Below are 27,842 nucleotides of genomic sequence, written 5' to 3' on the forward strand. Positions count from 1 at the left end.
ATTCCACCATGACAACTACAGCTGCTACTACTTGCAGTTTAATTCGAGTAGTTATCTTTTGAGTTTGCACACCTTGAAAAAGTGTTTAGATGATACTTTCTTGTGTACCATTTATTGCGCTGTACCACCCGAAGAGGTTGTATCTTGTAGGTACACGGAGTCTGTGAAAAAAAAAATTAATTTTGACCATTCAAATGAAAACTACTGAAATGTTATCAGTGTACTTCGGCCTGTGGTGCTGTTCACTGTCAGTTATGCCCGTCAGTGCAAGGTAGTCCTATATGACCTTTTGTGGACCATGAAAGTCCTAAAGTGTGACCACTCCAATGGAAGCTATACAGTACTTTCCTGTGGTGTTGTTTATAATGCTGTACAAGGTGGTTCTAACTTTTGATTCTTTGGGTGACCAATCAAATGAACTGAGCTACTGAGTAGTACTTTCCTGTGGTGCGGTCTATTATACTGTACAAGGTGATTCTAACTTTTGATTCTTTGGGTTAAATCCTAAAGTGTGACCAATCAAATGAAAGCTACTGAGCAGTACTTTCCCGTGGTGTTGTTTATAATGCTGTACAAAGTGGTTCTAACTTTTGATTCTTTGGGTGAAATCCTAAAGTGTGACCATTCAAATCGGAAAGCTACTGAGTAGTACTTTCCTGTGGTGCTGTTTATTATGCTATAAAAGGTAATTCTAACTTTTGATTCTTTGGGTGAAATCCTAAAGTGTGACCAATCAAATGAAAGCTACTGAACAGTTCTTTCCTGTGGTGCTCTCTGATTATGCTATACAAGGTGATTGTAACCTTTGATTCTTTGGGGAAAATCCTAAAGTGTGACCATTCAAATAAAAGCTACTGAACAGTACTTTCCTGTGGTGCTGTTTATTATGCTGTACAAAGTGGTATTTTATGTCCTAACATTTTGGCCAGTTCAAATGAAAGTTAAATATCTGAAACTTTCCTATGGCCTTATTATGCTGTTCAAGGCAGTTATTTCTGGTAGGTTTCTGGATCAGAAATTCTTAAGAGTGGCTGGTATTCAAACGGAAATGCACTTGGCACAGTACTTTCCTCAGGCTGGGAATTGCTCAATTCTTTGGGATGCGGTGAGGTGCAAAGCAAACTCCACACGACATAATCTCATTAAAAAGCAACGATTACTTGTAATCGAGAGCCGTGAGCGTAATAAGATCCCGAATAAAAAAGAAGGACATCCTGAAGTTCTTTAACCTTGTTTCGAGAACTGTAAACGTACGTGTTATAAGTCATAAAGATGTAGTATTCATAAGCCTTTCGCGTGTGCGGAAGGAAAAATTCCCAGTCTCCGAAAACTAATCATCTTACAGTACTCGTGTCACGTGAGCATGCGACAGGTACGCGGAGAATTATGGGTTCTACTCTCAAGGACTGGAATTTTTTTGTCCCTTGCACATAATAAATACAAAATCTTTCTTATTTCATCTTTGTTTAACAACTTCTTTGTCAAATCATACATCTCGATTCCAATTACGTTTTGGTTTAATAAAGCCGGCCATAATCCCGTATGTTTTTTTTAACTGACTATAAGATCAAATAAGACCTCGAGTAAACCATTTTTGTTCACTGATTCATTCAACTTAAGGTTGAATGATTTTGTCAGATCCTTCGGAACTTGTTCCAAAACTGTAGATATTATGTTGTTTTGCTTCCAGAAAAAAAATACTGTTTTGCGGAAACCGACATTATCTCATTTCCGGAAAGCAAATTATCTCAAATCCCAAAATTGCCCAGTGCAATTTACGTTGTAAACTAATATAATCACAGAGGGTTGAAATTTTTTCGCGGGAGCGGGTTTTGTTAGATATAAGAGCAATTAACTGATATTGGTATGACAGCGAAGGTAATCACTTCAATATGCCCTGGAGTCGATCTGAATGATATGTTTAAGTAAAGATCACGACTTCATTAAAATCTTGGGTTTTTGTTTGTATACGGTAGTGTGTTCCGCCTCTGGGGTTTACACTAAAAAACTAATGATTACTGTAGCTTTTGTTTCACTCGGCGAATCATGAAATGGGCGAAGCATTGCAATTAAATGTGACAAAGAGTGCCGGCAGCAAGTAGTTTTGTTATCATGCTAAAAATCATAGAATAGAAACAATAAGACGAGTGCTGAGTGAACATCCATTGTTAAAATATCACATTTCGACCAACAGGATTCTTAGACTTTGCTAAATGTTTGAAGAGAAAACAATTACGCCAGAGTAGAATTTGCAATACTTCTCACGTATAATGCTGTTAAAAATACGTTTTGGGAGGGAACAAAACGGCGAAGGACAGCGAATTGGTAGCATTTCCCGGCTTACATGTTCAGTTTACAGAACGTTTCCGACTTCTTGAAATTGCGTCAATTGCGGCGACCAACTATTTCAAGCTAATTGAAATTCGGACAATTGAAGAGTGCCGGTTTTACCAAATGATATGTTTAGCAGCTCTCCGTTTTCGCCGCCATGCAAAAAAAAAAAACACATAACAAGATCTTCTTGGTATTGCTTGCAAATGAATTAAATTTGAGTCTTTTTGTTTTTGAAAAGTAAAACAATTGATGTATTATTACTCCATAGCTGTTTTGACTTTGCTCTGTTTTATGTCTGTGAACCCTGTTATCAATAAAATCGTGCGCAGCGAGAGAGGAATTCGTAAATAATACAGAGAATTTACTTAACAAATCATTTGGTAACGAAAACATTCTATTTTTAAACGTTAATCGTTGATATTGATCAAATGTCGTATTGATGCATTTGCGAGACCTAAAGAACCGCGTACTTCAGTATCTGCGTTTTAATTTCACTGCAAAACATTTGAGAATCTGTCAGAATCCTTCACATACAAACGTCTCAAAGTTACCCGAGATTATCACAAAAACAATAGAGTGTTACACATCTTGGCGTTTCCGGGACTAACCTATTTACTAAATGACTCATTTTCCTGATGTGTAATTATGTAAGTCAATTCAATTTTGTCTCGGAATGTTAATAAAAATCTGGAAAACACACGAAACGTTTCCCTTCACCGTTAACGGACCAGGTCAACGACATGCAATGTGACAAAACATCAAATCTCAAAACTGATTAATCTTTGAGATTGTTAGTGTAAGAAAAAGCATTTCTTCGTAGCAGAAGAAAACATCACAAATCTTGTAGTTTTGATTGATTGCTGACAGTGTTGGTAATTTGATCCAATCACGCGCCAGCCATTGGTAATTAGGGGCGTGGCTTAGCTCTTGCGCATGAGCAATGTGAGAGTTCAAGTTTACCCACGTGGTCCTACAATGTCAAACTTTAACAACGTTGTTGATCTTGCAGTTTGTTATCAGTCATTACTTTTGCATGCATTGAGCTATCGTTCAGCTGTGAGCTAGCTCCTCTGGTGAATTAAACCATGGAACCGCCAGTGTATTCGCCTCAAGGGACGGCTAACCACTACGAACCAATGGACGCTGAAACCCCTACACTTCCATACGGCACGGATTACAAACTAAAAATGGTCACTTTAAACGGCGAGGAAATCGCAGCTTTCAACGTCGATGGTGAAGATTTACTCTGCTTCCCGCAGGCTTACGAATATTTTCTCAAAGATCTCGTGTCGGGCATGCACACTGTGTATACAAAACTCAAACGTATGAACATTCAGGGACGAAACTGTAATGTGGAGCAGGTTCGAATGATGCGGAGTGTTGGAGCTATAGGTCAGGTCGTCAACCGCTGCAAGCTGATCTCGCGGGAAGATTTCAACAGGTTGTACGAAGATTGTTTGCTCTACAGGTAAGATCGCTGCAGTTATTTTGGTTGTTTTCAAACATCGCGCTCCAATTACTTTCAAGGCGTTTAGATTTTCAGGCGCAATTCCAGACCGCACTCATGAAAATTTATGTGCAACATCAAGGGTACGCTGTAATTAATCATTTCAGTGAAAATGTTCGATTCTCATTTGAAAACCCAACAATGTGTAATTGCACTCTTTCAATAAGCCACTGTCGGGAATTAAATGATTTCTTTTCTATTGTGCAGATTTGCAACGGTGCATTTGATGCAAATTAAACCCTCGTTAAATTTTTGCAGCCTGCCAAGATGTATTTGGTGTTTTTCCAACAATCATAAAACGAAAAATAAGTGGTTTCGAGTAATTTTTGCGATGGTCTGTGTGGATGCGATGGAACTCCGCGTTGTTGACATTTCGCAATAAAAAAAACTTTGATGAAAAAACAATGTCCTTATGTAAATGTGCTGGCTGGTTTTAATGGCTCATTTGCTGCTAAACAGATAAATCCTGAATTGACAATCGCGTTTGCTGAGCATTTGAATGAATTTCGCGCATTTTAATAATGCATAGTCTGGTTTCACACACTTGAGTACGTATCAATAGCGTGGTTTGGCAAACATTAATAGCTTGCATTCAACAGTATGAATTTCGCGATATGTGGAGGGACTTTACGTTGGTTTTCAAAGTTAAATTGTGTTAAAAAGCGCTTCAAAGTGTTCTGTTTCCCGTTTTGTGAGGTAAATTGTTCTTGAACAAACAGCGAAGTATAAACACCCTAAGGAATTAAAGATAATAACCAAAAAGCGTCCTTCTTTTCGGCGGTGCATTTTAATCCAAATCGATCCATTGTTGTTTTTTTTTTCTTAATTCCTTTATCTTACCAATGAAAAATCAAATCTAAAACTGTTGATATAAGAATAAGCAACACAGTAAATCATTACCGCACAAGGCAAGAAAAACAACATTTGTTGAAAACGAAATTCCCTTTGCAATGGGAATAACTGATGATTAATGGAAACGTTGACCCCTTTTTTGTTTTTGTTTTAATTGTGTCCTCTCGAAATGGACTTACGAAAGAAAAATCCCATCATTTTTCCTTCATCGCACAATGGTTTTTCGATGATCAAAAAAAGAAGAACAAAGTTTAATTACGATTATTTAACTATTTTTTCTCTCAACCTCGAGTGCCTAAGTTGTAAACAAAATATGTATCAATTGCAATGTAACACATTTTAAAAATCAAGCCTTTTTTTTAGATTTTCATTTGCGTAGTTCTCTGATTTCTGGATTTCCTCCAGAGAAAGTTCTACTAAATACCCACTAAAAAATTACAATTAATACCATGAAGCTCAAAAGTTTAGTTTCTTGTGGGCTAGTGACAGGATCGTCTGAATTTCAACAAAAAATGTATCCGCTTTGGAAACCACTTGATGATTATACTGTTCCTCGCAACAAAAACCTGTTCGAAGAAATATCTTGAAATCGCTATTTTCCCTTTGGTTTTGTCTTGTGAATGTTTCATGTTTCATGGTCAGCTAAGCGTGTAGCAAAACGGGTCCACTAGTTGAACTCATAGATAAACAAAAGAATTAACCCACACCAAGCCAAAAGTGTGCGGCGTGTTTGAATGTCAGGTCACAGCCACAGGAATGAAACACGCAAACCGGCACTTGAGCCGTAAATTTTCCTAACTCGTGTTGTAAGAAATACCCGAAGATTAGTATGGAGAATTTACATCTTAGTACCCGAGCTATAAGTAAGGGTGTCAGTAGTTGACTTTTGAGCTTTTATGCGGTATAATGAAATCATTGTAACAGTGTACGTGCAATTTGTACCTCTCTGATAGTTTGAAAAATCGCAGTCTTGCCATGTAAGTGGTTGAAGAAAGAAGCATATTGCTAGAATTGTAGATATCGTGACCAGATGTTGTTTTAGGTTATATTTAGGAAAAGCGTGCGTTTTAGGCAGATTAATAAACGTTTCAAGGGTTTTTGAAATTGATAAATCTCCAAAAGTACACTAACCAAGGATATGTAGTTTAATTTGATAAAACGCGCGTGCAATATCCACACGAGCACTTTCGTTTAAATGATCTTTCCGTGATAGTATTGTTCTCGAGAATTCTACTCAATCACAGAGCAAGAAATAATTGAATCGGTCATTATTTTATTCCACGATGCTATCAAATTTAAATCTTTTGAGTCTAAAGAAACGCCTTATTTTGTTCCAAAAATAGAATCACGCAAGTTGCTTGTTACGCCTCACACGTGGTTATATTGACTGTTGAAAATTCTGTTGTTGTGACGTTGTCTTCCCTTGTCAAATATCCTCGTTCAAGTTGCAATTTGTCTCCCAGTTTCTTGAAGTTTACTCGCAAAGTTGAGTTTAAGTTTGCAGATTAATTCCATTTTAGTGCAAAAGAGAAGTCGGAAATCTTCTCTTAAGACTTTTCAACACAGATTGTTCTAATCGAGTTAATGTCACCATGTAGGGTTCTTTTAAATCGAGAAGATTAATATACTGATTGTGGAATGTCGAAAGATCAGCGATGGAAACATTAGTAAGCGAAAATTTCAAACCCGATAATATCGTACTCTTTTCGCGACACCAGCCGTTCGTCTCGCTTGGCGAACTATTTGCGCGAGCTACTTACATTGGAGTTAAAAATAAAGATTGTTTCAAATCAGTTCCCTATCTCTTACGCACCACATCAAATGTCTTCGCAATTATTCGGCAGTGGTACGGAAAATTTGACAAGTTTAATACCGCAAGGTAGTCTCAAGAAATGGAAGAGCTTTCTGCATAAAACGACAATGGAGAGACCCCGTCTCACAATCTGATCCCGCGGCACGCAGGCGTCTTTCTGGAAAATAATGAATACTTGGCTTCTTAGCAACGGGTCGAAGCATTTGTTTAGGGGAGCGTAAATGAATTATCTTTAAAAGTTAAGTGGGTTTTCTGTTTGCCTAATCTGTGTGCACAAGATATAGCATTCAGGTCTACAGTCCCCGGCTGAAGAAAGTGAACACACGTTCTACTGACAGGAAAATAAAAACATGTTTGAAAGGGATCGGTCATCGACGACTTGATACTTAGGTGAATACACAGTTTAGAGTAGTACTAAAATTGAATTTCGCTTTAAGCGTTCAACTTGCAATTATAATTGCCCTGCTTACAAGAGTTACCATCACCGGGAATCTGGAGCTTAACACAGAACATTTGCAAACGTAAACTGCTGAATATTTTAGGGCCGTCAACAGCGATTAATGATTCTACCTTTTTTTCTAATGCACCATTTCTACTAAAAAAAAAACCAATGGCGCCTTATAAACTATATATGATGCACAAACATATTAATATAAAACCGGTGAAAAATCAAAACTGGATTACAATGTGGCAATATACTGGAGACATAGCTGGATAAAAAGGGCTAAAAGGGCGTTTAAATAAAAGAATTTAAACACTACTTTTAAAAATACTCGGAGGCTTTGTAGGTCTAATATAAGAAGGCAACTTGTTCCATATTTTGTATTTGTGCAATTATCGAAAAAGCTCGTTTTCCATAGGTTTCAAGATTGTACTTAGGAACTACCAGAAGTTCTTTATTAGCAGAGCGACGTTTTTCTACTGGGTATATGTTTGATTAAAGGATATCTGTTGAATAATCCTCTCTTGTTAGAAGCAATTCCATCATAAGCTTTGAATGTTAGAATTAAACAGAATCTAACATGAGACGATTTTCGTGTCAAGTCTAACCGTGCGTTCAGTTGTTCAAGACACACCAAGGCGGGCAGTCTATCAACTGAAAGACAAATCTCAGTGTCTTGTGGCCGTCTTCAAGCCCGGCGATAAACTGAACTGCGAAGGCGTACTAAATAAACATTTCTTGCCGTTACTTTTTCCGTATTGACTATTCTGTGATATAGTGATGTCCGAAATTCGTCTGGACATAGTATAAAGCTACTATCACTGGCGTAATATGCATAATCGTTCGCGGTTCGATTGTTTGTAGTTGTTGCTTCTTGCCTTCAACATTCGGCTGCAGTAACACTGGCGACATTACCGCATCCTCTGGTCTTCCCTCTCAGCTTTGCTTTCTGAGATAGCCTCTTCGTATGACTGTAATTCTTGTGTATTTTTAAAATACAGAAGGGAAAACCGTTAACCATTGATTGATCGTGATTCTGAGACCATGTAGATTTCTCCAAAACTAAACTTCAAAATAATTTCTGCTTTCCAGTTATCTCGTTTATATCTGCACGGTGATACGAAGGATGAGTTTTCCAACTCTTTCTCGATCTTTCAGTCTTCTTACGCCGGCCTCTTAGTAACACAGGCAACTGCGCACGTCTTGTACGATTCGTGATTACAATTCAAAGCTGGCATCTCACGGTTTCGGTTAGAATACAGTCATCATCTCTTTCGCCAACAAATGTTTTCTTCGATAAAATGTTACAAACGGACGGATGAAATTTTTCCACGATGCAAGAGTGTCCTTTCAATTGAAAGTCAATTCCATTGCAGACCAGTTTTTATTTATTTGCTTTTGTTTGTTTCTCAAAAATTTTAATAAATAACATTTGGGATATTGATCATTTTAAACTTCGGGTTGAAGGGTTAAAAGTCAGGTTGAAGTCAGATGTGTTCTTCAATATTCAGATTTTATCACATTTGTTTCTAAGTGTAAGAGCCAGTTTAAGGTTAAGGTAAAAACGAAAAGCCTGGCCACAGGCGAACTGCACGATCGAACTTAATCTCAGTTTCTAGCCATCTAAAACGTAAAGTTAACTTTTCTTACTTCAAGAATCGACTACAACTACAAGTATACTAAACAAAGCACGGGTACTCTTTCCTGGAAGCTAAGGGATGTTAGCCCATCGCCTACTGAACAGATTGTTGGATTTCTGTAGTAATTCGGTTCTACCCATTCTTACAAGCGAGTAGAGATAGAGAAAGAGAGAGACACTGATCAATGTGCTCCCCATTATACCAACACGCCTCCGACATGACAGAACAGAGAGAATCATCGTTCAAGTACAAGAAAAACACGCATTTTCGTATTGCCACTGAGAAATAATGTTTTATAGAATTTTCAGATTTAAATCTTTGGCATTCGCCGGCCTCTCCGGTAGGGCGCACTCCTATACTTTGGTAATATGTAAAGGTCATTCTTCGCAGACCCAATACGAACATAACATTGGCTAATAACATGCAATCACGGAGTAACTTTAAAATTAGAAACATTTTTTGTTTTTTTTGTTTTTAAGGTATTCATTATATTTTACACCAGTATATTGAAAACATTCCCAATGCTAACTTATTTGTCTGGAATTTTAAAGCGACCCGAAACACCAGATATCGTCGACCGTGAGTGTACGGAATGCAATAAAATATTGCTACAACTTGGAAAATTATTTATTTCAACGGCTACCACTTCGATTCCTCTAAAAAAATGTGATTTATTACACTGAAAATCCCTCGCCTTAAATGCGTCAGTTTTATGTTACGATTTACATAATCAGCCCTCTTCAGTTTTCATCGATTGCGACTTGAATTGGAGAAATTTAACTCGTGTGTGAAATTTCTTGATTAGGGTTTCACAAGGAACGACACAAACAAACAAGGCTAACTCGAAATATCATTCAAATGCACCTCAGGTATTGTCATTGGTAATCAAATTATTTCAGAAAATCATAGCTGGGGACAGGTATACGAACAAGACCACAAGAAAACAGGAAGTCGGGTCTAAAGAATAGATATTGATACCTTGGCTGGGTGCCTATTAAGGGAAAAAAGTTTCTAGATTTTTAAATGAAGCACTAACCTAAATTTGTTTTAAAAAAAATTAACCTGGAAAGTAATTGGATTGTGATTATTGCATTTCCAGATTTCCTTTGATCGACAAATGCTATTGCGTGCTTTTGAGTTTATTTTTTAATTTAATAAAATCCCCAAGTGTGAATGATAGTTTCCTGTTGTTTTCTGCCCCGCCACTGAATCGACGTGTTCTCGTTGCCCCTCTCATCGCTTTAGAATCCGCTCAACCTTTATCGAGCACCAACACTTTTGTGCGCACACTTTAGGGCGTATTCTTTGGGATAAATCTGTTTATCCTTGTTTCGCTTCAGGAATATTTGAATAGTTCCCAAAACACCGTAATACCGCCTATTCCCATTAAGGAACTGAACTGAACTGAACTTTATTAGATGTTTATATATAAAAGCTAAAGAGGGCTTTCCACCCAGCCCTAGCTTCGCGAGGTTTTGAGAGTCACGTATTTCTAGTATATATATACATGTACAATTTCCTGGCGCTGCAGGTAGCAAAGCTAATCTAGGCGGCCCATGATAACAAAAAGAAAGAATGACTTTTACTGCTAAGTAAGAAGGCAGAGCTATAATATCAAAGAGACAAGAACAAGGAAAGGTTTTTGGGAGGACTAAAAGGGCCGCTGTCGCGAAGATTTTGCTGTATGTTGGCTAAAACTGCTCGGCAAACATTTGACAAAGAATCCCTTCTTTATTGTTAGAACACCGGGAGCAAAATATGAAATGACTTTTCCGAGGAAAAATAAACTTAAATCTGTTTTTAGCGATTTCTCCACACACGCATGAGGACCTTCACTGAAAAAATTGTTGCAATCCATTTCCATCCTAGCCATCCGCAGCCTCAGATGAATGTTACTACTTTCTATGCTCTAATAGGATTATTTTTAACAAAATTGGACCATTATTTTAACGTTTCCAGCGATACAAATATTTTTTCGGTATTCAAAGTGACACTAAAATAGGGGACGCTATTCCTCTAACCTGAAAACTTTCCCCAAAGGACATAAATCGTCTCATTCTGCCCTTGTTAGCAGAATGAGCGGTTCATTCCGAAAACAGAATAGGTCCGAAAAGCACATGAATACTGTGTATTTGATGTGTTCCTATTCGAGAAAAGGCCCAAAGAACGCGCCCTAAATTTTAAACTTTGTTTTATTTTTTATCTCAGGGGTCCTGGAAGACGCAAGAAAAACCCTGATATTCCCCCGGAACTCCTCAACAATCCTTTTAAGCATTTCAAAGTCGACCATCATGCGGAAAGATCTGTCAACCTGCCAAATGGAGAATCAATGAAAACGGAAGATGTGAACAAGTCGATCCACCATGATACCTCACTAAACAGTGGAGTGGCTGTTACTTTTGAGGGGCCACGTGATGCTAACAACAATGCAAGTGGGGGCGAGCGCAAAGACTTACAGTTTAAGACACCCATTTCTCGACAGCCTGAGCGTATCATGAACATGGCGTCACCGCAAGTAGCAATGAATCATTCTTCAGCTCATCTTCACGCGAGCCCGCGATACACAACCACGCACGTGATTCATTCACCAACAAACACACCCTCGTCACGTATGGTCAGTCCACCCGGTGGCGTTCTTTTGGCGCCAAATTCACAGTCGTGCGCGTTCAACTTTCCTCCACGACCGCAAGTGTCCTTAAGCCCGCAAGGAAATGTCTTGAACCCGCAAACAGATGGCGCGCCGCCTGCCAGCGGTGTATCAGCAGGAATAATAGTTACCCATAGTCCCGGGCGATCACCAGCTGTTGGTGACGCGGTGAACGGTGAAGCCTCGGTACCACATGTCAGCAGCACAGGTACATCTGAGCATGCGGAGTTCAGGGTTGCTGCTACAAATGATACAGGCTCAGAAATGTCTGCCTCCTCTCCGCACGTGCTGTCACGTGAGGTGTGTAATTGCCATTGAATTACATGTATCATCACTCAGAATACTGACTGATGCTCTGTTACTGATCTGTATTTATTATTTGTCTGCAGCCTGAATATAGAGAGCCTGGGTCCACAGGTGAGTATTAACGCAGAGATGTTGTATTTGATTCTTTACTTGATAGAAGATAATAGAAGAACATTCATGGAAAGTACTGTTCAGTAGCTTTCATTTGAATGGTCACGCTTAAGGATTTCGCCCACAGACTTAAAAGTTAGAAACACCTTATACAGCATAATAAACAGTACCACAGGAAAGTATTGCTCAGTAGCTTTCATTTGAATGGTCACACTTTAGGATTTCATCCACAGACTCAAAAGTTAGAAACACGTTGTACAGGATAATAAACAGCACCACAGGAAAGTACTGCTCAGAAGCTTTATGTGGATGGTCACACTTTTTGCTCCGGCAAAGTCTTTCTCCAAGAGGAAAATTAATAAAATACAATAGGCTTAGTTTGAAAACTTCCTTTCTTTTCTGCTTACTTCTATTGAAAAAGAAGATGAAAAATTCTAAGCTAACTATACTTGAACGGAATACTTTACTTATGTTCAAACGTTTCTTCATTGCAGAAAGCCTGTTGCTGAATATTCAAGGACTTCTGAAAGTTGCAGCGGAAAATACCCGGCAACATGAGAGACAAGCTGTATACGAAAAGAGTAAGTTCAACAATGACACACCAACGCAGACATAATGTCAGCCGTGTTACAATAACAGGAATTTACGCTTAAGGACAGTGCCTACTTTTGTTACTGCGCTTACGTTCTGCGCATCTCGAGATACTCGGGTTTCCTATGGGTGGTGCCTACTAATACAGGGATATATTTGCGCGGTTTAAAAGTATACAGAGAAAGCAGAACTTAGCAAATGCTTTTGGTATCCAAAAAGAAAATTGGGGGTAACCATGCATTTTTCAGAGATAGCAAAGATTCAATTTGGAAAAAAAATACCATGCATTGCTTTGTATTTTAGAACAATTGTTTCTTAATTATTTCTAAAAAATGCGTGGCTACCCCCAATTTTCCTTTTGGACTTCAATAGCCCTTGCTAAAATCTGCTTTTCCCGCATAGTCATAAACCGCGCAAAAATACTTCTGTATTAGTAGGCACCATCCTTAATAGAAATCAACCAAGTTCACAATCTGTAAGATTCACGAAGGTACTTTTCCTTGCTTGGGCCACGTGGGGTCCAGTTAAAGACGAGGGCAATGACATCGCCGTGACCACAACGTTGAATATGCTCTTGAACGCCGCCCCTACGAACAAAAACACGTACAACTCGATGATTGTCATATCTTCTATTTTGTTCTCTGGTTTTAGATGAACTTCGTCGACACATTCACCGCGAACGTGAAACCCGAGAGAAAGCCGAAAGGCAGTCCGCCGCACTACAAAGAGGAAAAGGTACGATGGTCTTCCGGCCCAGAGTACAGAGCTCAAAATGTAAAAGCATCCAGTCAGTTATGTACAAAAAAATGTCATCACCACACCATAGGTCGAGGAATGATGGATGAAGGGGAGGGGGAGGGGTGGGTGAGGAGCTAGAGGGGTTAACTGCGAAGTGATATGGGTGCCTTATCTTTCGAGCCCGACAATTTAATGTTACCTGTGACAGGTAAGCGTTGCGATGCATCCTAGACACAAAATAAAACAACAACAACAAAAACATAATAACTAAAAGTACAAAAGAAAATGCATTGATGAAATTTTCCTATTCACGTGCAAAAAAAAATTTTCTCGGTCTCTTCCTGCTTTATGGGGGTATCGAGATGGCGTGGTCCTACAGCACACGAATTTGGAGCTGTGGCTGTGAGGCGGTTTTAATCGCCTTTTTAGGATAAAGAGTAATTGCTGAAAAATGCCTAATTTTGGCATGTATTGAGGTAAGGGGAGGGGAGGGGGGGTTGAATGCTGTCATGTTACGTCCTTGGACATATCGGCTTTCTCCACTCGAGCGCATGGAGTGAACCTTAAGGACTATACTCCTGGGACTAACCCAGCCTCGTTCCCACGTTCTCTGTTCTGTCCGCCCCCCAGGAGAGAGACCCTGGGAACGAGGCTGGGACTTACCAAGGACTGTAACAAAGCTTTTACCTCAATCTGCGATCAGGCCCTGTTATAATTACGCCTGGTAAACTATTAGCTGGATAACCGATCATTTGTGTATTTTTCGTTCGCAGCTTTCCTTCAAAAGAAACTTAAAAAAGAGAAGAGAGCAAAGCGGAAGCTGGCGGAGCAGCTTCTGGGTATGTACATGTACCGTCAGGATAAAAAACGTTCGCCGACTTTTCACTGACCATCCACGATAAACCCTTTCGTAATAAGGCTGGCGATGAAGCCGCAAAAAGCAATTCGTTCATAAATATTTTGTAAAACGACATCAGTGTTGTCTAAGAGGAAACTCTTTTGCATACCTTAAGGCTAGACAAAAATAAAATTCCCTGACAGTTTTCAAAGATTTAAACGTAGAATTTAGAGTTTCCCTGACTTGACACAACAAAAATTCTCTGACGTTGAAAAAAATCGATTTTTCCTTGAATGTGGCAACCCTGATCGTTTTCCTAAAAACTCGGGCACAGTCACACTTTTAATCAGTTGATTAGTTAGTTAATTGTGATACTGACTCCTCAAGGGTGACGTTTCAAAAGACAGCTTATGAGCAGTAGTTTTCTTCGGTACTATCTTTTTGCGATATTTACCAAATAATTTTCGAGAATTTTTAGGTGTTTTGAGCTGGGTCACTATTTGGAGTGACAATAATGGTTAAAGCGTGAATTTATTTTGGTTTTGTCCGAACTTAATGATTGTGTTTTATTTCTCCAGAGGAGCAACATAGATGTGAACTTCTTGAGGAGCAGCTGAGAGAGAGCACTCAAGATGCGCTTAAACAAAGAAATGGTACGTTTGGGAGGGGGAGGGGAGAGCGAAAGAGTTAAGTGAACAGCCACGAACATTCGCACTAAGGTGGCATTTTTAGTTTGGAACCTTGAGCCTATTAGTTGTCTATGCCATGCTAACAAATTCTACGTTGTGAATAAGTATTTCTTTTGCTTATAGGTTTTTTTTTAACCGTTATCAGTATAACATTTTTCTCAGTTTCGAGTAATAACTTGGGCTTTAATTCCAAGAAGTAAACAGGCTATACGCTCTCACTTCCAAAAGTACTCAACCTCAGAACTGAAAACAAGATAGAATTTTACTTGGATTACTCAGTCGATATTTTTCCAAGTATCGCAAATCTTGCCGAATCAAGAATATTCACCAAGACCAGGGAAGTCAAAGCAACCATACAGCCAATCGCCATAGTAACGTTCATCGTTCAGAGCTCGAGTGTACATAAGACGCCGGGTATAGCATGTCGTAGGAGGTCAAAAAAGTTAAAACACCCGCTTTGTTTCTTGTAGATGAATTAATTCAAGAACTCGAGAGAGAACGGTGCGCAAGGATTGAAGCTGAACGGAAGCTGAAAGGTAAACTACGCGATAAAAAATGCATTTTACATTTCCACGAGGATGTAAACGGGGCTAATGCGTGTTAGTATAAATCTACTAGTGTTCTATCACTAATGCCGTTCTCTGATTGGCTACGCTACTCGCTATCTACTCTGTGATAGATAGCGAGTAGCGGTTTTCAACAAAATGGCGGCCGCTTCGTTGCGTTTTCGAAGTGCCTGCGATGAGGATATAGATAATTTACTTGCTTAGTTTTGAACGACTAGTAGATTTATACTAAAACAATTACATTATTCGATCTCGATTTCTATGCATGATAGCTGATTCGGGCTGCGCCCTCATCAGCTATCACGCGATAGAAATCTCGAGCTCATAATCTAATTGTTAATTATAGTCGATCGTACGACTTATTTTGAAGTTCATTGTTAGTGATATTACTGAATATGTTGGTTGTTGTTGTTGCATGATGTGAACGAATTCTCCATGAACATAACTAGTTGCAACGACCTTCAAATCCAGAAAGGGAAAGAAAAATTCATCGTCGTGTTCCCACGTTCGCCTTCAAACTTTGAATTTGGCCATTTCACGTTGTTGTCTAGCAGAGGACGTCAACGAAATCATTAATTTTTTAATGCAGGTGCAGCGCCACTGTTTTGCTCATTAAAACCTTTCGCTTTTGACGTTCTCGTTGCCGTTGCTGTCGTACTTTCGTAAGGTTACTGTTGCATCAAGAAAAGCTGGCTACAAATCGGCAGACCAAACTAGGTTGTGTCATCATCAACCTTGTTCCCAGGCCCTCTCCGTGTAAGAGTGGATCCTGGGTGGTTGAACATAAACCTCTTCCCTCAGTAAGTACTCCATAAGACCAAGCCCTTACCTGCGTGGCCTGGCACTGAGCCAACAGTAATTGATCCCTTATTTCTTTTGCCCTTTTCCTCATCGACAGAAGCTCGAGGTGAGATTCAGAACTTCGTGCACAACTTCCTTGAAAATCCGACCCAGGAAGAGAATGGACACCAGTCAGACGAAGAGCAAGAGGAGCTGAACGTTGAGATTGTTAAGGAGGAGCAAATGGTGGAATGTGCATAGGCACGCAAGACGAGCTTATTCAAAAACTGGCAAAGAAGCTGCTTACGGCAAAAGAGCAGAAAAGAATCCAAGGCCAAGAGTGTTCCTAACTTAAGAAAAAAGGTTTTGTTTCTGATAATTTCGAAGAGCAAAAGACTGAAGTAGTAAACCTACGTAGTATTAAAGATACAGAAACGTAATGGAAGCGTTTCCGACATTGAAACTGAAGTAGACATATGGAAACCAGATTTAATGACGAGTATTGGCGACAGAAGTTCGATGAGTCGCTTAGCCTGGCGTGTCTTGGGAAAATAAGATGTCCACCCAGATGACCTTTTCCGTTTTTTTTTATAAACGCCAGGAAACTGTGAAAGAAAACAAGATTATATTTTTATAGCTCTGTAAATTTCAACACAGATAAGTCGTTCGTGGCATTCGTACGAGTTGGTGATTATTTATTTTATTATACGTCAACCAATCATTTACATCACAGCTTCATACTATTTCTTTTTTTTTTTTTTTAATATACTTGGTTCATAAATAAACATCGTATTTTTCCAGCTTTTGTAGGATTTCTTTGTCTTATAACAGTTATACCATGCCGTCTCCAGGGAAGAGGAAGACGTTTTTATATTTTAAGTGAAATAATTTATCCACAACGCGCGTCACATATAGTACACTTACATGAGGGAAGCTTTTTTCGCCATCCCAAGGCCTCGTCCAAACTTGTTCCTTTTCGTTCGGGTGGCTCACATCGGTTTCTAGCACTTATAATTTGATGGAACATTGCTACCACTCTTTGTCAGTTGACACCAAAATAATGGTATCAAACAAATACCTAAACATTGGCAAACAACAAAATTTGTAGGGAGGAGGGGTTCCCTGTAATTGTTTTAACTTTGAAACTAGTTGCATCTCATCATGCTGATCACAATTTGATAAAAAAAAATGGGGTCACAAAGCTCGTTTTTGAGTTATAATCAGTTACGGTTCAAATTAGGGCCGATTTTAACAGGTTATCTTGTTGCTGTGGTAACCTATTAAGTAAGAAAAAATGAACATAACTTGTTTAACAATGATAAGGTATTTATTTGATACCACTGTTGCAGTATCAACTGATAAAGAGTGGTAGCAACGGTCCATCAAATTACAAGTGTTAAGAAAGAGCTGGAAACCGTTGTGAGCCACCTTAATTGAGAAGGCACATTTTTATACGAGTAAATCTTCGACCAATACGAAGATTTCCAAAACAAACAACGTTAACCCTAGTATGTGCGGACGGCAAAACCAAACTGAAACAAGCTTTCTTCAGGGTTTGACCTTTCTTTAACACGTTAAAAATCAAAAGAAAACAATGACGTGGCATCATTGGAAAAAACTCACTACAAAGCTACGTTTTACGTTTCGTCAGTGCAAACGAATAAAAAGCAAGCATGTTGACGGAAAACGCACAAAAATCTTCGCTTTCAAAGAACAATGAAGTAAAACGCATACGCGTGAAACACCGCACTTAGAACTTCAGCATCTTCTGTATCTCATGCATTGTACGCGCGCAGCTCTGTAGTTTCTTGACCTCGTTTTCTTCCAAAGTCTGTTTGATGACGTACATGACACCATGGCAACCAAGCACGCAGGGGAGGCTCAGAAAAACGTCATCTTCAATTCCATGGAAACCCTGCAAATACAGTAAGTAAACTAGAGATAACGCAGCAGTCCAAACAGGGTGCAGAGGAGTCCTATTTGACCGCAAATTCTGGGTAAAGTCACCGCGCAAATCCATGTTGTTGATTTAAAAATCTGACCGTAACCGAACAGAGCTTAACATTTATTTTAATTTCGTAAATATTTCCATTAGAAGAGTATGTAAGAAGTTTTTTAATTTTGTTTACAACAATTATAGTCTAAAACTATTTTCTACATTTAACGTGAAAATAATCTAAGATCAATGCAGATTCGCTGGCAAAATCTCAAAATTCAGCCGTGAAAGGCTGTTTAAAGGTCTTCAACTAATGACTTAATTACGTCATCGCTTAAAAAAAACCTGTGGAACCAATGGGACCAATTTCCAGGCTCCTTCACTCTAAACTATAACCAACCTCGTTCCCAGTACGTTTCCCTGAAACGCTGGTAACGAGGTTGAACTAAAACGTAAGCTTACCTTGGCCAGGGTGGAAATGGCGTGGACATTTTTCTGGTTTCTCAGCAACGTCTGAGTCATTTGAGCAACACTCAGTCCAATGGCCCAGGACGTATAGCCTTTCAGTTTGATCATCTCATAAGCGCTGAATGAAATAGCAACAACCGCGTTAGAGCGGTTTACAATTAAGTGTCGTAAAACCAAAACCAAAGTAATTACTCTGACCAATCGCAACAGATGTAAAAAACACAACGAACCAATCAGAATTCGACGTAAATACATACACAATTTGTTCAACTTTTGACTTTACCATACATGCGATTTCGTGACGATTTTATAACTGAACAAGCACTAAGTATTTGTCCTCCATTTGCGCTCCATTGACACAAAAAACACAAAGTCTCACGATACAGCTGAAAGTGATCAAGTCAGTGATGGTTTTGGCTTTAATTAATTAAGTTACCAGTTACCAATTTTCACAATGAGCTTTGTATTTCCAATAGCAAGAGAGATCTGATATCCTTACTGTGCCATTGGTTGCACGACTGTTATAGCACTTGCATCACTACTTACTAATTGTAGTTTTCAAACTGAGTTGTACAGCTAAGCTTCACTGTCACCTGTTAACAACTTTCTTGTGTACGTCATCCCATTTTTCAGGGTCGTTTTCTGTCCCCATCTCTGGGTTAATAGTGTTCAAATTCACTCCTGCTATGTTAACTCCACTCCATACGGGCACTATGACAAAATTTCAAGTCAAACAGGTTTGAACTGGTTGTGGGAATAGGAGGGGGAAAGGGAGTTACCATGCCGACGATAAAAGAAATGAAAACGTAAAGGCAAAATAAAAAGAAGAAGTCTTAACACTTCATGAAAATAAAGTATCTGATCATCTTTCAGAGAGTTTCTTATTATGAATAGAATTCTGACCATGTAGAGAAGGTAAGCACGGCAAGCACGGCCAACACGACTGGAGCTTAGCCCGCTTTCTGTAGCGTGAAGCAACTAGGAGTATTGCTACTCCCCCCCCCCCCCCCACCTGGATGGGATGCTAGTTCATTGCAGGGTTACCCACAGTAGTAGGGACTTTAAGCAACCACGACGGCAACGCAAACAAAAACTTCACTTGAAAACAGACGTCCACGTTTCTAGAACTACCTGGCAATTATTCCAACTCGTTCAACTTGTACAATATGGCCTAAATATCCAGGAGCAGGATTGGTAGGAACAGCGTTCAAGTTGAGACGGAGAATAAAAAAAATCACCGTCATGTTTTCACGGTCTCCACAAAACCTTGAATTTGGTCATTTCACTGATTGTTGTTAGTCCGAGTTCGGCGAAGAAATGTATCAAAATTTATAACACTGGAAAAATTGAAAATTTACATTCGTGTAAAAAACATGTAAAAATCATGTCAATTATCCAAAATTTACAGCAAATTCCAAATTTACATAGTTTTTCCCATTAACAAGGTTTGGAAGATACTGTAAAAATCATGGCTTCGATTTGTCAGAACTGGCCGGCGAGTTCAATAATTTCACAAACGGAATTCACCAGTTTGAACGGCAATTTATATGCCACTTGTTTTGAATTGCTTCAACATGGCGCACGCTATATACTCTCAGAAATTGCCATTTCGAAAAAAATTCCAAGAAGCAGTCCTTCAAATTGGTACACTCCACTGACGGACCGAGCGGTCTGGAAAGCGCCTTTATACACAACTTACCACTGGCATCTCCGTGTTCTCCAATGATCCATCCGTGCACATTGTTTGGTGCAATGTTAAGTTTCTCACTGATGAGAAAATGAAACCGAGCTGTGTCCAGATTTGTTCCACTTCCTATCACACGCTCATGGGGAAGACCGCTTATCTTCCATGCCACGTACGTCAAAATGTCCACTGAAAGCGAGACAAGAAAGCTGGGTGAGAAGCTATAATACAAAAACGACAGAGATTACATAATTCATTGTCGTTCAAAACAATAAACCGATTGCACGTACAACGAAGGATTAAGGCTCGTATAAACAGTTTCAACATTCCACCAACATTCGTTCAACAAAAGTTGAACGGATGTTGGGCAAATGTTGAACGGAGTATTCAAATGGCTTCAAGAGCAAAGGAAATGTTGAATTGATGTTGAGTGAAAGTTTAAACCAATGTAAATTCGATTGAACACGTTTTCAACAAGCTTTCAACATTTTTTACACTTTTAGCAATGTTGAAAGACCTGTTTAAACGCCCCCGACAATTGGTTCACCCTTCAAAAAAGTGTTGAACGCAAGTTGAAGTGTTGAAACTGTTTAAAGGAGCCTTTACAGGCAAATTTACACCCTACTTGTGACAGTTTTTGTGGTAGAAACGGAAAACAAGAGAAAATACACAGGAGATGCGATTCCGGTGAGGTACATCCCATCAGGGAGGGGGTCGTGTTTCCTCGTATATGGATAGGTTGTCAATGGTTTTTGAGCCCAGTTGGTAAGAAAATATGGCATAAATTTTGACTTAATTTGGTCTGAATGGGGTATTATCTCTCTCCCCCGCAGAGGCCTAATTCGCGCTTGAACGGAGATAAATAAGGAGAGTGAAATGACGAGGAACGCACAGCGCGGGGATCGAGCGGAGACAAATAAGGGAATAGAGAGAGTGAAGTCGCCCCCGCGCCAATTTTTCTCCATTTCCGTTTTATCTTCCCATTTCCTACTTTCGCTCATTTTTTTTTACGAAGGAGCCCATGTAGAGGAGAGAGGGGTATCATTTCGGCCCTTCTAATTTCGACACAAGTCTAAAAGAGGGTAGTAACAAGCACTACAGCCTAGCAAAGGAAAACGATTGCAGGGCTTTGGTCTTAGTGACAGTATATAAAAAAAATCAAGTATTTCTGTCTATAAAGTTTTAAGGTTTCCAACCCTGTGTTGCACAGTCTACCCTACAAGCAGTTCCCTTTAATCTTCTGGGAAGATTGAAGGGAAGTATGCTCACAGGGTATACACAGCCCCACCCGGAACGCTCTTGCCCTCGTCTCAATTTCCGCGCGTTCAAACAGCGTAAAACAACGCTTGCTACGACTTCAGCTTCAACTTTATAAGGTGTTTGTATAAATTAACATTTACAATTTCTTGGCGCCGTAGGTAGCAAAGCTAATCTGGGCGGACCAGGATGACAAAAAGAAAGAATGACTTTAACTGCTAAGTTAGAAGGCAGACTGAGCTATAATATCAAAGATACAAGATAAGAAAAGGTTTTTGGGAGGACTAAAATAATGAAGAACTTTTTTGAGCTTCTTTAAAGGCAACACAGGAGAAAAGACAAGGAAAACATTAAATAGGGTAGGAAGAAAAGGAATGACAAAACGGTAGCTATGTCAGTTGTGATTTGACTTTTGTTACTAGAGATTCAAAATCGTCATACAAGTCTTCAGATTCTAGGATGTTAAATAGTACAAGTTTGATTTCCGTTTTGAATAGCAATTTGGGTAATATCCAGAGCTACGCAGGCCAGGGTATGGCCTATTAAGCTGTTATAGATCCGTATGCCGTACGTACGTACGTACCTGGATTAGACACAATCATCAAGATAGTGTTGGGACTGTACTTCACCAGTTGTGGAATAATGGCTGCAAACACAATTAACAAGTCAATAGTAATAAAGAAGTATATAACGCATAGGTAGTCTAGTGTAAGAGAATAACCAAAAACGAGTAACATGAATCTAAACGCACTTGTTATGAGTGTAAGCCGAACAGTTTAGGTACACGCGTATAAGGGAGCTAGTTTCTTCGTCACAGCAATGACAAAGGGTTAACGCTCGAAACATCAGCACTCAAATCTCTCTGATGGTGGCCAATTTTAGGGTTTGTGCTACTCCTTGAAGTCCTTGAAAAGCCCTGGAATTTAATTTTAGATTACAAGGGTGCGTGAAAAGTCCTTTGCAAAGAAGAATTTTTGCTGAAAGTGCTTGAAAATAACGAAAACTCTTTGAATTTTTTTTCGGATGGGAAATAATGTAAGATTGTATCAAAGTAATTCAGAGATTGAGTGCAGATTTCAAAATCGGGGACAGATTATATCCGGGGGAGCTTTTTTAAAGTTGCTATTGACCGATAAAAACATTTCGAAACATAGTGCAAGACAAACTAAACTTTCTTTGGATGCTCCTTGAAAGTCAGTTTTTAAAGCTTGTCAGAATACTTCTTGAATACTCCTTGAATTTTATGTCCAAAAACCAACACGGACTATGCAATTTACCTTTAGTGTAGATAAAACCAAACATTTATAGGTACACCTGTACACTGCATTACATGTAAAAGACTATCTCTTTGCCAACAGCACTGTACTTTCTACACCACTTTGCAACAATTAATACCTTTAAAGATTTCTAAATTGCGCTGGACAAGGTTCCTTCTACTTTCTCCCTCTCTCTGACGTGAGCCCGCAGTCACAATGCACACCTCGGAGTTTGCACTCACTGCATAGTCTAGGAAGGTTTAAGCCGCGTAGTTTAGTAAAAAGCAGACATCAAGAAAAGATTTCTCATCGGTTATAATTCACTGGATTATTTAAATTTTGAAAGGAACACAAAAAACACACAAAGACTCATTTTGCGGGCGTGGCTTCAACATTATTTTCACCCCTTCTGACAAGTAGTTACTTTTAATAATGTTAATTGCAGGTTTAAACCCTGAAAGGTCCCTGGCCTTGTAACTCTACCACTCATCATTTCAGATATCAACACTCTTAATGCTGTATATAAAAATCATGAATTTTGATGAGCCCTGCAAGGTCTCATATGCATCACACTCTTTTTGTAAATTGCCCCTCTCAGGTTTTACTCACCACAACAGCAAAATAATCAGAATGCTTAGCTGAATTCTTTAGCAGGTCATTATTAGACAAAACATAACCTCTCAATCACCACTCATTTCACTTAAACACAACAAAATGGTGATGACTCCATACTTGCTTACTTGCTTATAGGGAACCTGAGGGGTGAGGGATTCAGCATATCAAAGAGAATGCAGTATGCATTAGACCCTAAAGGGGTTAAACTCCATAATAAAAAACTGCAGCCCTTTCAGCCATCTTTTCCCTAAACAAACTGAGGAAGGTCTACAGGTACCTGGCATGCCCTCCCCCCAGGATCTACCACTCTTTGGTGGGCAGTACATATCCGAAGAGGGGGGGAGGGGGGTCTGCCATAGGGTCATACCATTTTGTCAGAAGTTAGAATGAATGCATCTCTTTTCAGTTTGTCTGGGTGAGATATTTTTAAAGGCCCTGATAAATATCTTAGTGAAAATTTCTTCTACCCTTCAGGTTGTGAAATCCCTTCCCTTTTATATTCCTCCTGCCCGAAAAATGTATCCCTGTCAGACAGAGCCTTCCTGTATAGTCCATTATAGGGAGTAACCACCCCCACCCCCAGTCGGTCCGAAAAAAAAAAGGTGACCACCATCTCCTTCCCCTTGACTGACCCCCAAGGGAAGTAAAGACCTATCTAGCCTTAAAGTGTGAAGGGGAGTACCTCTCAGGGTAACTCCATAAGACTATATCTATACACGTGATCAGCACAAAAAAATGTTAATTAAAAAATACTTACCAGTGCTTGCCTGGACATCAACATTCCTGACAAACCGCTGACAGTGTTGCAAGTCAAGCAGCTCTCCTTTCAGTTTGTCCTCTAACATGTCAACCAATGCTATTTCACGGCATATTCCCTGATGAATTTCATGTAGAAATATTTAACCATTATCCTGCAAAATTGCGTGGGATATCACCTGATACTTAGCCGACAAGGCCATAGGCAAGTTGGCTAAAATTAGAGGATATTCTGCGAGTTTGAGCAGGATAATAATATTGTATTATTATTCAACACATTTATAACAAAGCACAGTTTTACATTGCAGAAAATCTGGAGCTGACCTTCTGAGGTCGTTAATTGTTTAAATTGCTCTGCCAATAATTATTCCTCTAGACACACAAAAATTATTATATATATTTTAGCAGGATATCTCTTTTGTACAGACAATGAATAATATTGAGTGCCCTATGACCATTAAGGACAGTGTTATAATGTGTTGAATAATAATGCAGCTCAATTAATGGTAGTTTGAAAATGTTGATTTTTGTTGTCATTGCTATTTAATACACAGTAGAGTAAGAAAGCGACAAAAAGACAGTGAATACCTGTTGCATGATGCTGTAAGCACAAGCCATACCCACTTGTCCTACACCCACAATGGTAACTTTCTTAACATGAGGAACTCGGCCTCCGTCTACTTCGTCATAAACCTTTGCCAGTAATTGAGCCTGTGAGGTTGCCATGGTGATCAAGAATCAATGCTACGTCTGATAGTATGGAGCTGTAAAATGGAAGTCAGCTGTATCAATTAAATTACTTTGTTGCCTATAAATGACCTGGTTTGATGTCAGTGAAGGGATATAGCTTAAAGTGCCCCTAACCCTTCAATTTGTTTTCTTTTGGTAGATTTCCATTTCTGTGAAGAACTAATTTTCGAAATTTTTTTTCAGAAATATTAAATCCTTTTTTTTTTACAAGCGCTTAAAGTTACTGAAATCTTTGAATTTTTGCGTCCTTTAAGCCCCGCTGGACAAATTTTTGTCTCGTGGGCTCATTAGGAACGAGCCAATGGGAAGCGACACTTTCTTCGCTGTGACGTAAGAAAAGGCCTCGGATCGTTATCAGAAGGAATCTTATGTATGCTGATTCCTTTCTCTACATTTCGAGAGTTGTTCCATCCAAAAACCACACATTTTTCAACCATTTTCTCTGTTTACAATTGAAGCATTACCGCGAATCTTCGGATATTTTTGCACGATGTCCTTTTCTTACGTCACGCTCCATATTTGGCCGAGTGGGGGACTAATGCGAACGATAGGTGAAAATATCGACAAGACTGCCTTCACTTCTAGCGCTTGTAAAAACAAAAGGATTCAATATTTCTCAAAAATTTTTTCGAAAATGAGTTCTTGAAAGATATGGAAATCTACCAAAAGAAAACAAATTGAAGGGTTAGGGGCACTTTAAATATATTTATATGCATGACTGACTTAAGCAAATAATTCTACTAAATAAAACAACCTGGAAAAATAACTCACATCACATGAGTTTTTATTATTTTTTATTTTATTTTATTTTATTTTATTTTGCTAAATTTCAAATATAAGCCCCTCTGGAAATTTATGTACTCAACGCATGAGTGACTGAGTAAAGCCAGGTAAAATAACCAATGGAGTTCATGTTCAACATCATACTGCCAAATTCCAAATAAAAGCCCCTCCAAAAATACTTGTTCACCTACACCTCCATTAGGTAGTTGGGAAAGGGGTAAGATGGGCAATTATTACATCATCCTGGGGTTGCTCACAATTCCACTTAATATCTGAAGATTCAAATTAATTTGTAAAATGAAACAGCAGACAATGTTCATACCAAGTGTAATCAGCATTATTTTCACAAAGGATAACTGTAATGCGTGGTTCAATTCTACCTGTTACCATCCCCCCCCCCCCCCCGGGCACACCCCCAGGAAAACCCAGCCCGTCTGGCCCGGGGGTCGGGAATTTCCTCAAGCAGTCTTGCCCGGGGGTAGGGGGGCAGGGCAAATCGAAATAACAATGGCGGCTACTGGAACCACGCGGAAAAGGCCACGTTTTTCGTTTTTCACATTTCGTAAATTTGCAGTCAGAGAGCTAACGTAGACCTGATGAAAAGAAAGCAAAAAGTAATTAAGTTCAAAAGATAAAAGAGGAAAGGATTTCCTCCAGAAGAAAAATTAATAATGATTTTTAATGGAATTCACCCGCTTCAGCTTGTTTCAGGCGCAGTTTTAATGTTGTAAATATACTGAGTTAAACATTTTGATCTTCTTGTAGAAAAGCAATTTATTTGCACTGAAAATACAAAAGACGTTATTCCATATTGTTTCTAGGAATTTAAGAGTTGTTTTGTAGAGATACATTTCAATTTTCGAGGTAGTTTGGTTGAAACGCCCTCCTGGTGTATTAGTGTGTGTGTCGAGTTTTATAATATTCGCTTTACTTCGGAAGGCAGTTAATTGTTCAAAAAGTTTAGGATTTTTCAGATTCCTGGTTTTGTTTAAATAAAGAAATAAATCATCAAAACAAAGCAGTTTATTTTTAGTCCATGTCATGAGTCCCGGGGGTGGGGAATTGTCTCTTTCTGTGTGCCCGGGGGTGGGGAATAGGACGTCAAGTACACAAATGCCCGGGCGTGTGCCCGGGGGGGGGGGGGGGGGATGGTAACAGGTAGAATTGAACAACGCATAAGTCTGAATTGTGAAAGTAGGTATGGATTTTAGAGGCTGTAGGGTCTAAAAACCTATTTTGATCTGAAATGGGCGTGAGAAAACACATCACACCGTTAAAATAACGAGAACGTAATGGTGTTGCGTGACAGAGAACCAAGTTGAAAGTTGATCATGCATATAATCAATATTTGTCATTTTGTCCTGCATAATGGCATGTTAATTAATTTGCTACCACAATCACAGTGCAATCTGACCCAACTAAAAGGAAAAAATATACAGGCAAAAATAGAAAGCTTAATGATTTATATGCAGTTAAATTGGAAATTCCAAATTCACTGAAATTATAAAGTTTTCATAAGATATTAACATTGACAGTATAGCTGTCAAAAAGAGTGATTTGCAAGTATAAACATTTCATGTCGCATAACTTTAAAAGTCTGCTTTTGTTACATAATTTTATTTTTATAACATACGTGCTTCGTATTTCTCAAAAACCTCGTACCGGTCAATTTGTAGATGAAATGACGAGCTGGTCCTAAACGTTTTACAAAATGACATACGTGTATTCTGAAAAATGGTAAGCGCCATTTTCAGTTTTCACAAAACAGCTGCTATCAAATCCTACTCGCATCGAATTGGTGCATTCATTTTGCAAATTGACGACCAGTTCCGACAAATGGGGAAGCATTCTGTGCCTCGCTAAGAGCAGATTCACCGCGTAAATTGTAAATAAATAAAATGCTGCAAAAATGGCTTCCCCGCCCAGGTTTCGCTTTGAGCTAGGTATATGTTCAAATACACTAGTTTGTAACTAGAACATGAAGGGGAATTTCACTGGCTAAGGTGCTCAATACATCGTTTCAAATATAAAATCAACGAGAAGTGATCGAATTCAGACCAAACAAAAATCGCTACAAAAATCGCCGGTGTAAACAAAACAGGACGTTCAAAGTAATATTCAAAAATTGATCAGTAAATCAGCGCGAGCGTCTGCAGGACGCTGAAAATGAACAGCAAGCCATAGCAAACTTTAAAATAACCACCTTACCTTCTTTTCTTTCTGGGAAGCGCCGACCATAAAATGTATAAAATCGTGACTGTCAATGCAAGATGCTGAAGCTGACTGTCAATATTAATTGTCACGTGGGATTTATTTGGTCAAAGTGACAAGTGGTTAATATGACAAAATGTCATCACAGTGGTCACAGTAACAGTCACGCAATAGACCCTTCTCCAAAATGGCGGCCGAAAATATTAAAAACGTATATATACCAGCAGTAGAAAGAGCACTTTTACTTTAGTGACCCTGCAAAGTTTCAGCAT

The 27,842-nt window shown here is 39.0% G+C and overlaps 2 protein-coding genes across 2 annotated transcripts; one reads left to right on the forward strand and one right to left on the reverse strand.

The window, feature by feature from the left end:
- The first annotated feature begins 3,300 nt into the window (after positions 1–3,300).
- On the forward strand, positions 3,301–16,654 carry LOC146451556 (uncharacterized). Its single transcript, XM_085099044.1, has 9 exons — positions 3,301–3,802; positions 10,797–11,535; positions 11,625–11,652; positions 12,147–12,233; positions 12,895–12,978; positions 13,755–13,820; positions 14,398–14,472; positions 14,979–15,044; positions 15,973–16,654. Exons 1-9 carry the CDS (start codon positions 3,420–3,422, stop codon positions 16,113–16,115), a joined length of 1,671 nt encoding a protein of 556 aa, XP_084955170.1. The 5' UTR covers positions 3,301–3,419; the 3' UTR covers positions 16,116–16,654.
- Positions 16,533–27,690, reverse strand: LOC146451557 (L-lactate dehydrogenase-like). The gene is made up of 9 exons (XM_085099080.1): positions 27,568–27,690; positions 24,415–24,590; positions 23,828–23,945; positions 22,595–22,705; positions 21,783–21,845; positions 19,958–20,131; positions 18,852–18,969; positions 18,253–18,376; positions 16,533–17,769 (listed from the first exon to the last, which is right to left on the reverse strand). Exons 2-9 carry the CDS (start codon positions 24,550–24,552, stop codon positions 17,605–17,607), a joined length of 1,011 nt encoding a protein of 336 aa, XP_084955206.1. The 5' UTR covers positions 24,553–24,590; positions 27,568–27,690; the 3' UTR covers positions 16,533–17,604.
- Positions 27,691–27,842: the final 152 nt, after the last annotated feature.

This window comes from Pavona decussata, unplaced genomic scaffold (genome assembly GCF_977016875.1).
Source record: "Pavona decussata unplaced genomic scaffold, jaPavDecu1.1 SCAFFOLD_386, whole genome shotgun sequence".
In the NCBI taxonomy this organism is placed as follows: domain Eukaryota; kingdom Metazoa; phylum Cnidaria; class Anthozoa; order Scleractinia; family Agariciidae; genus Pavona; species Pavona decussata.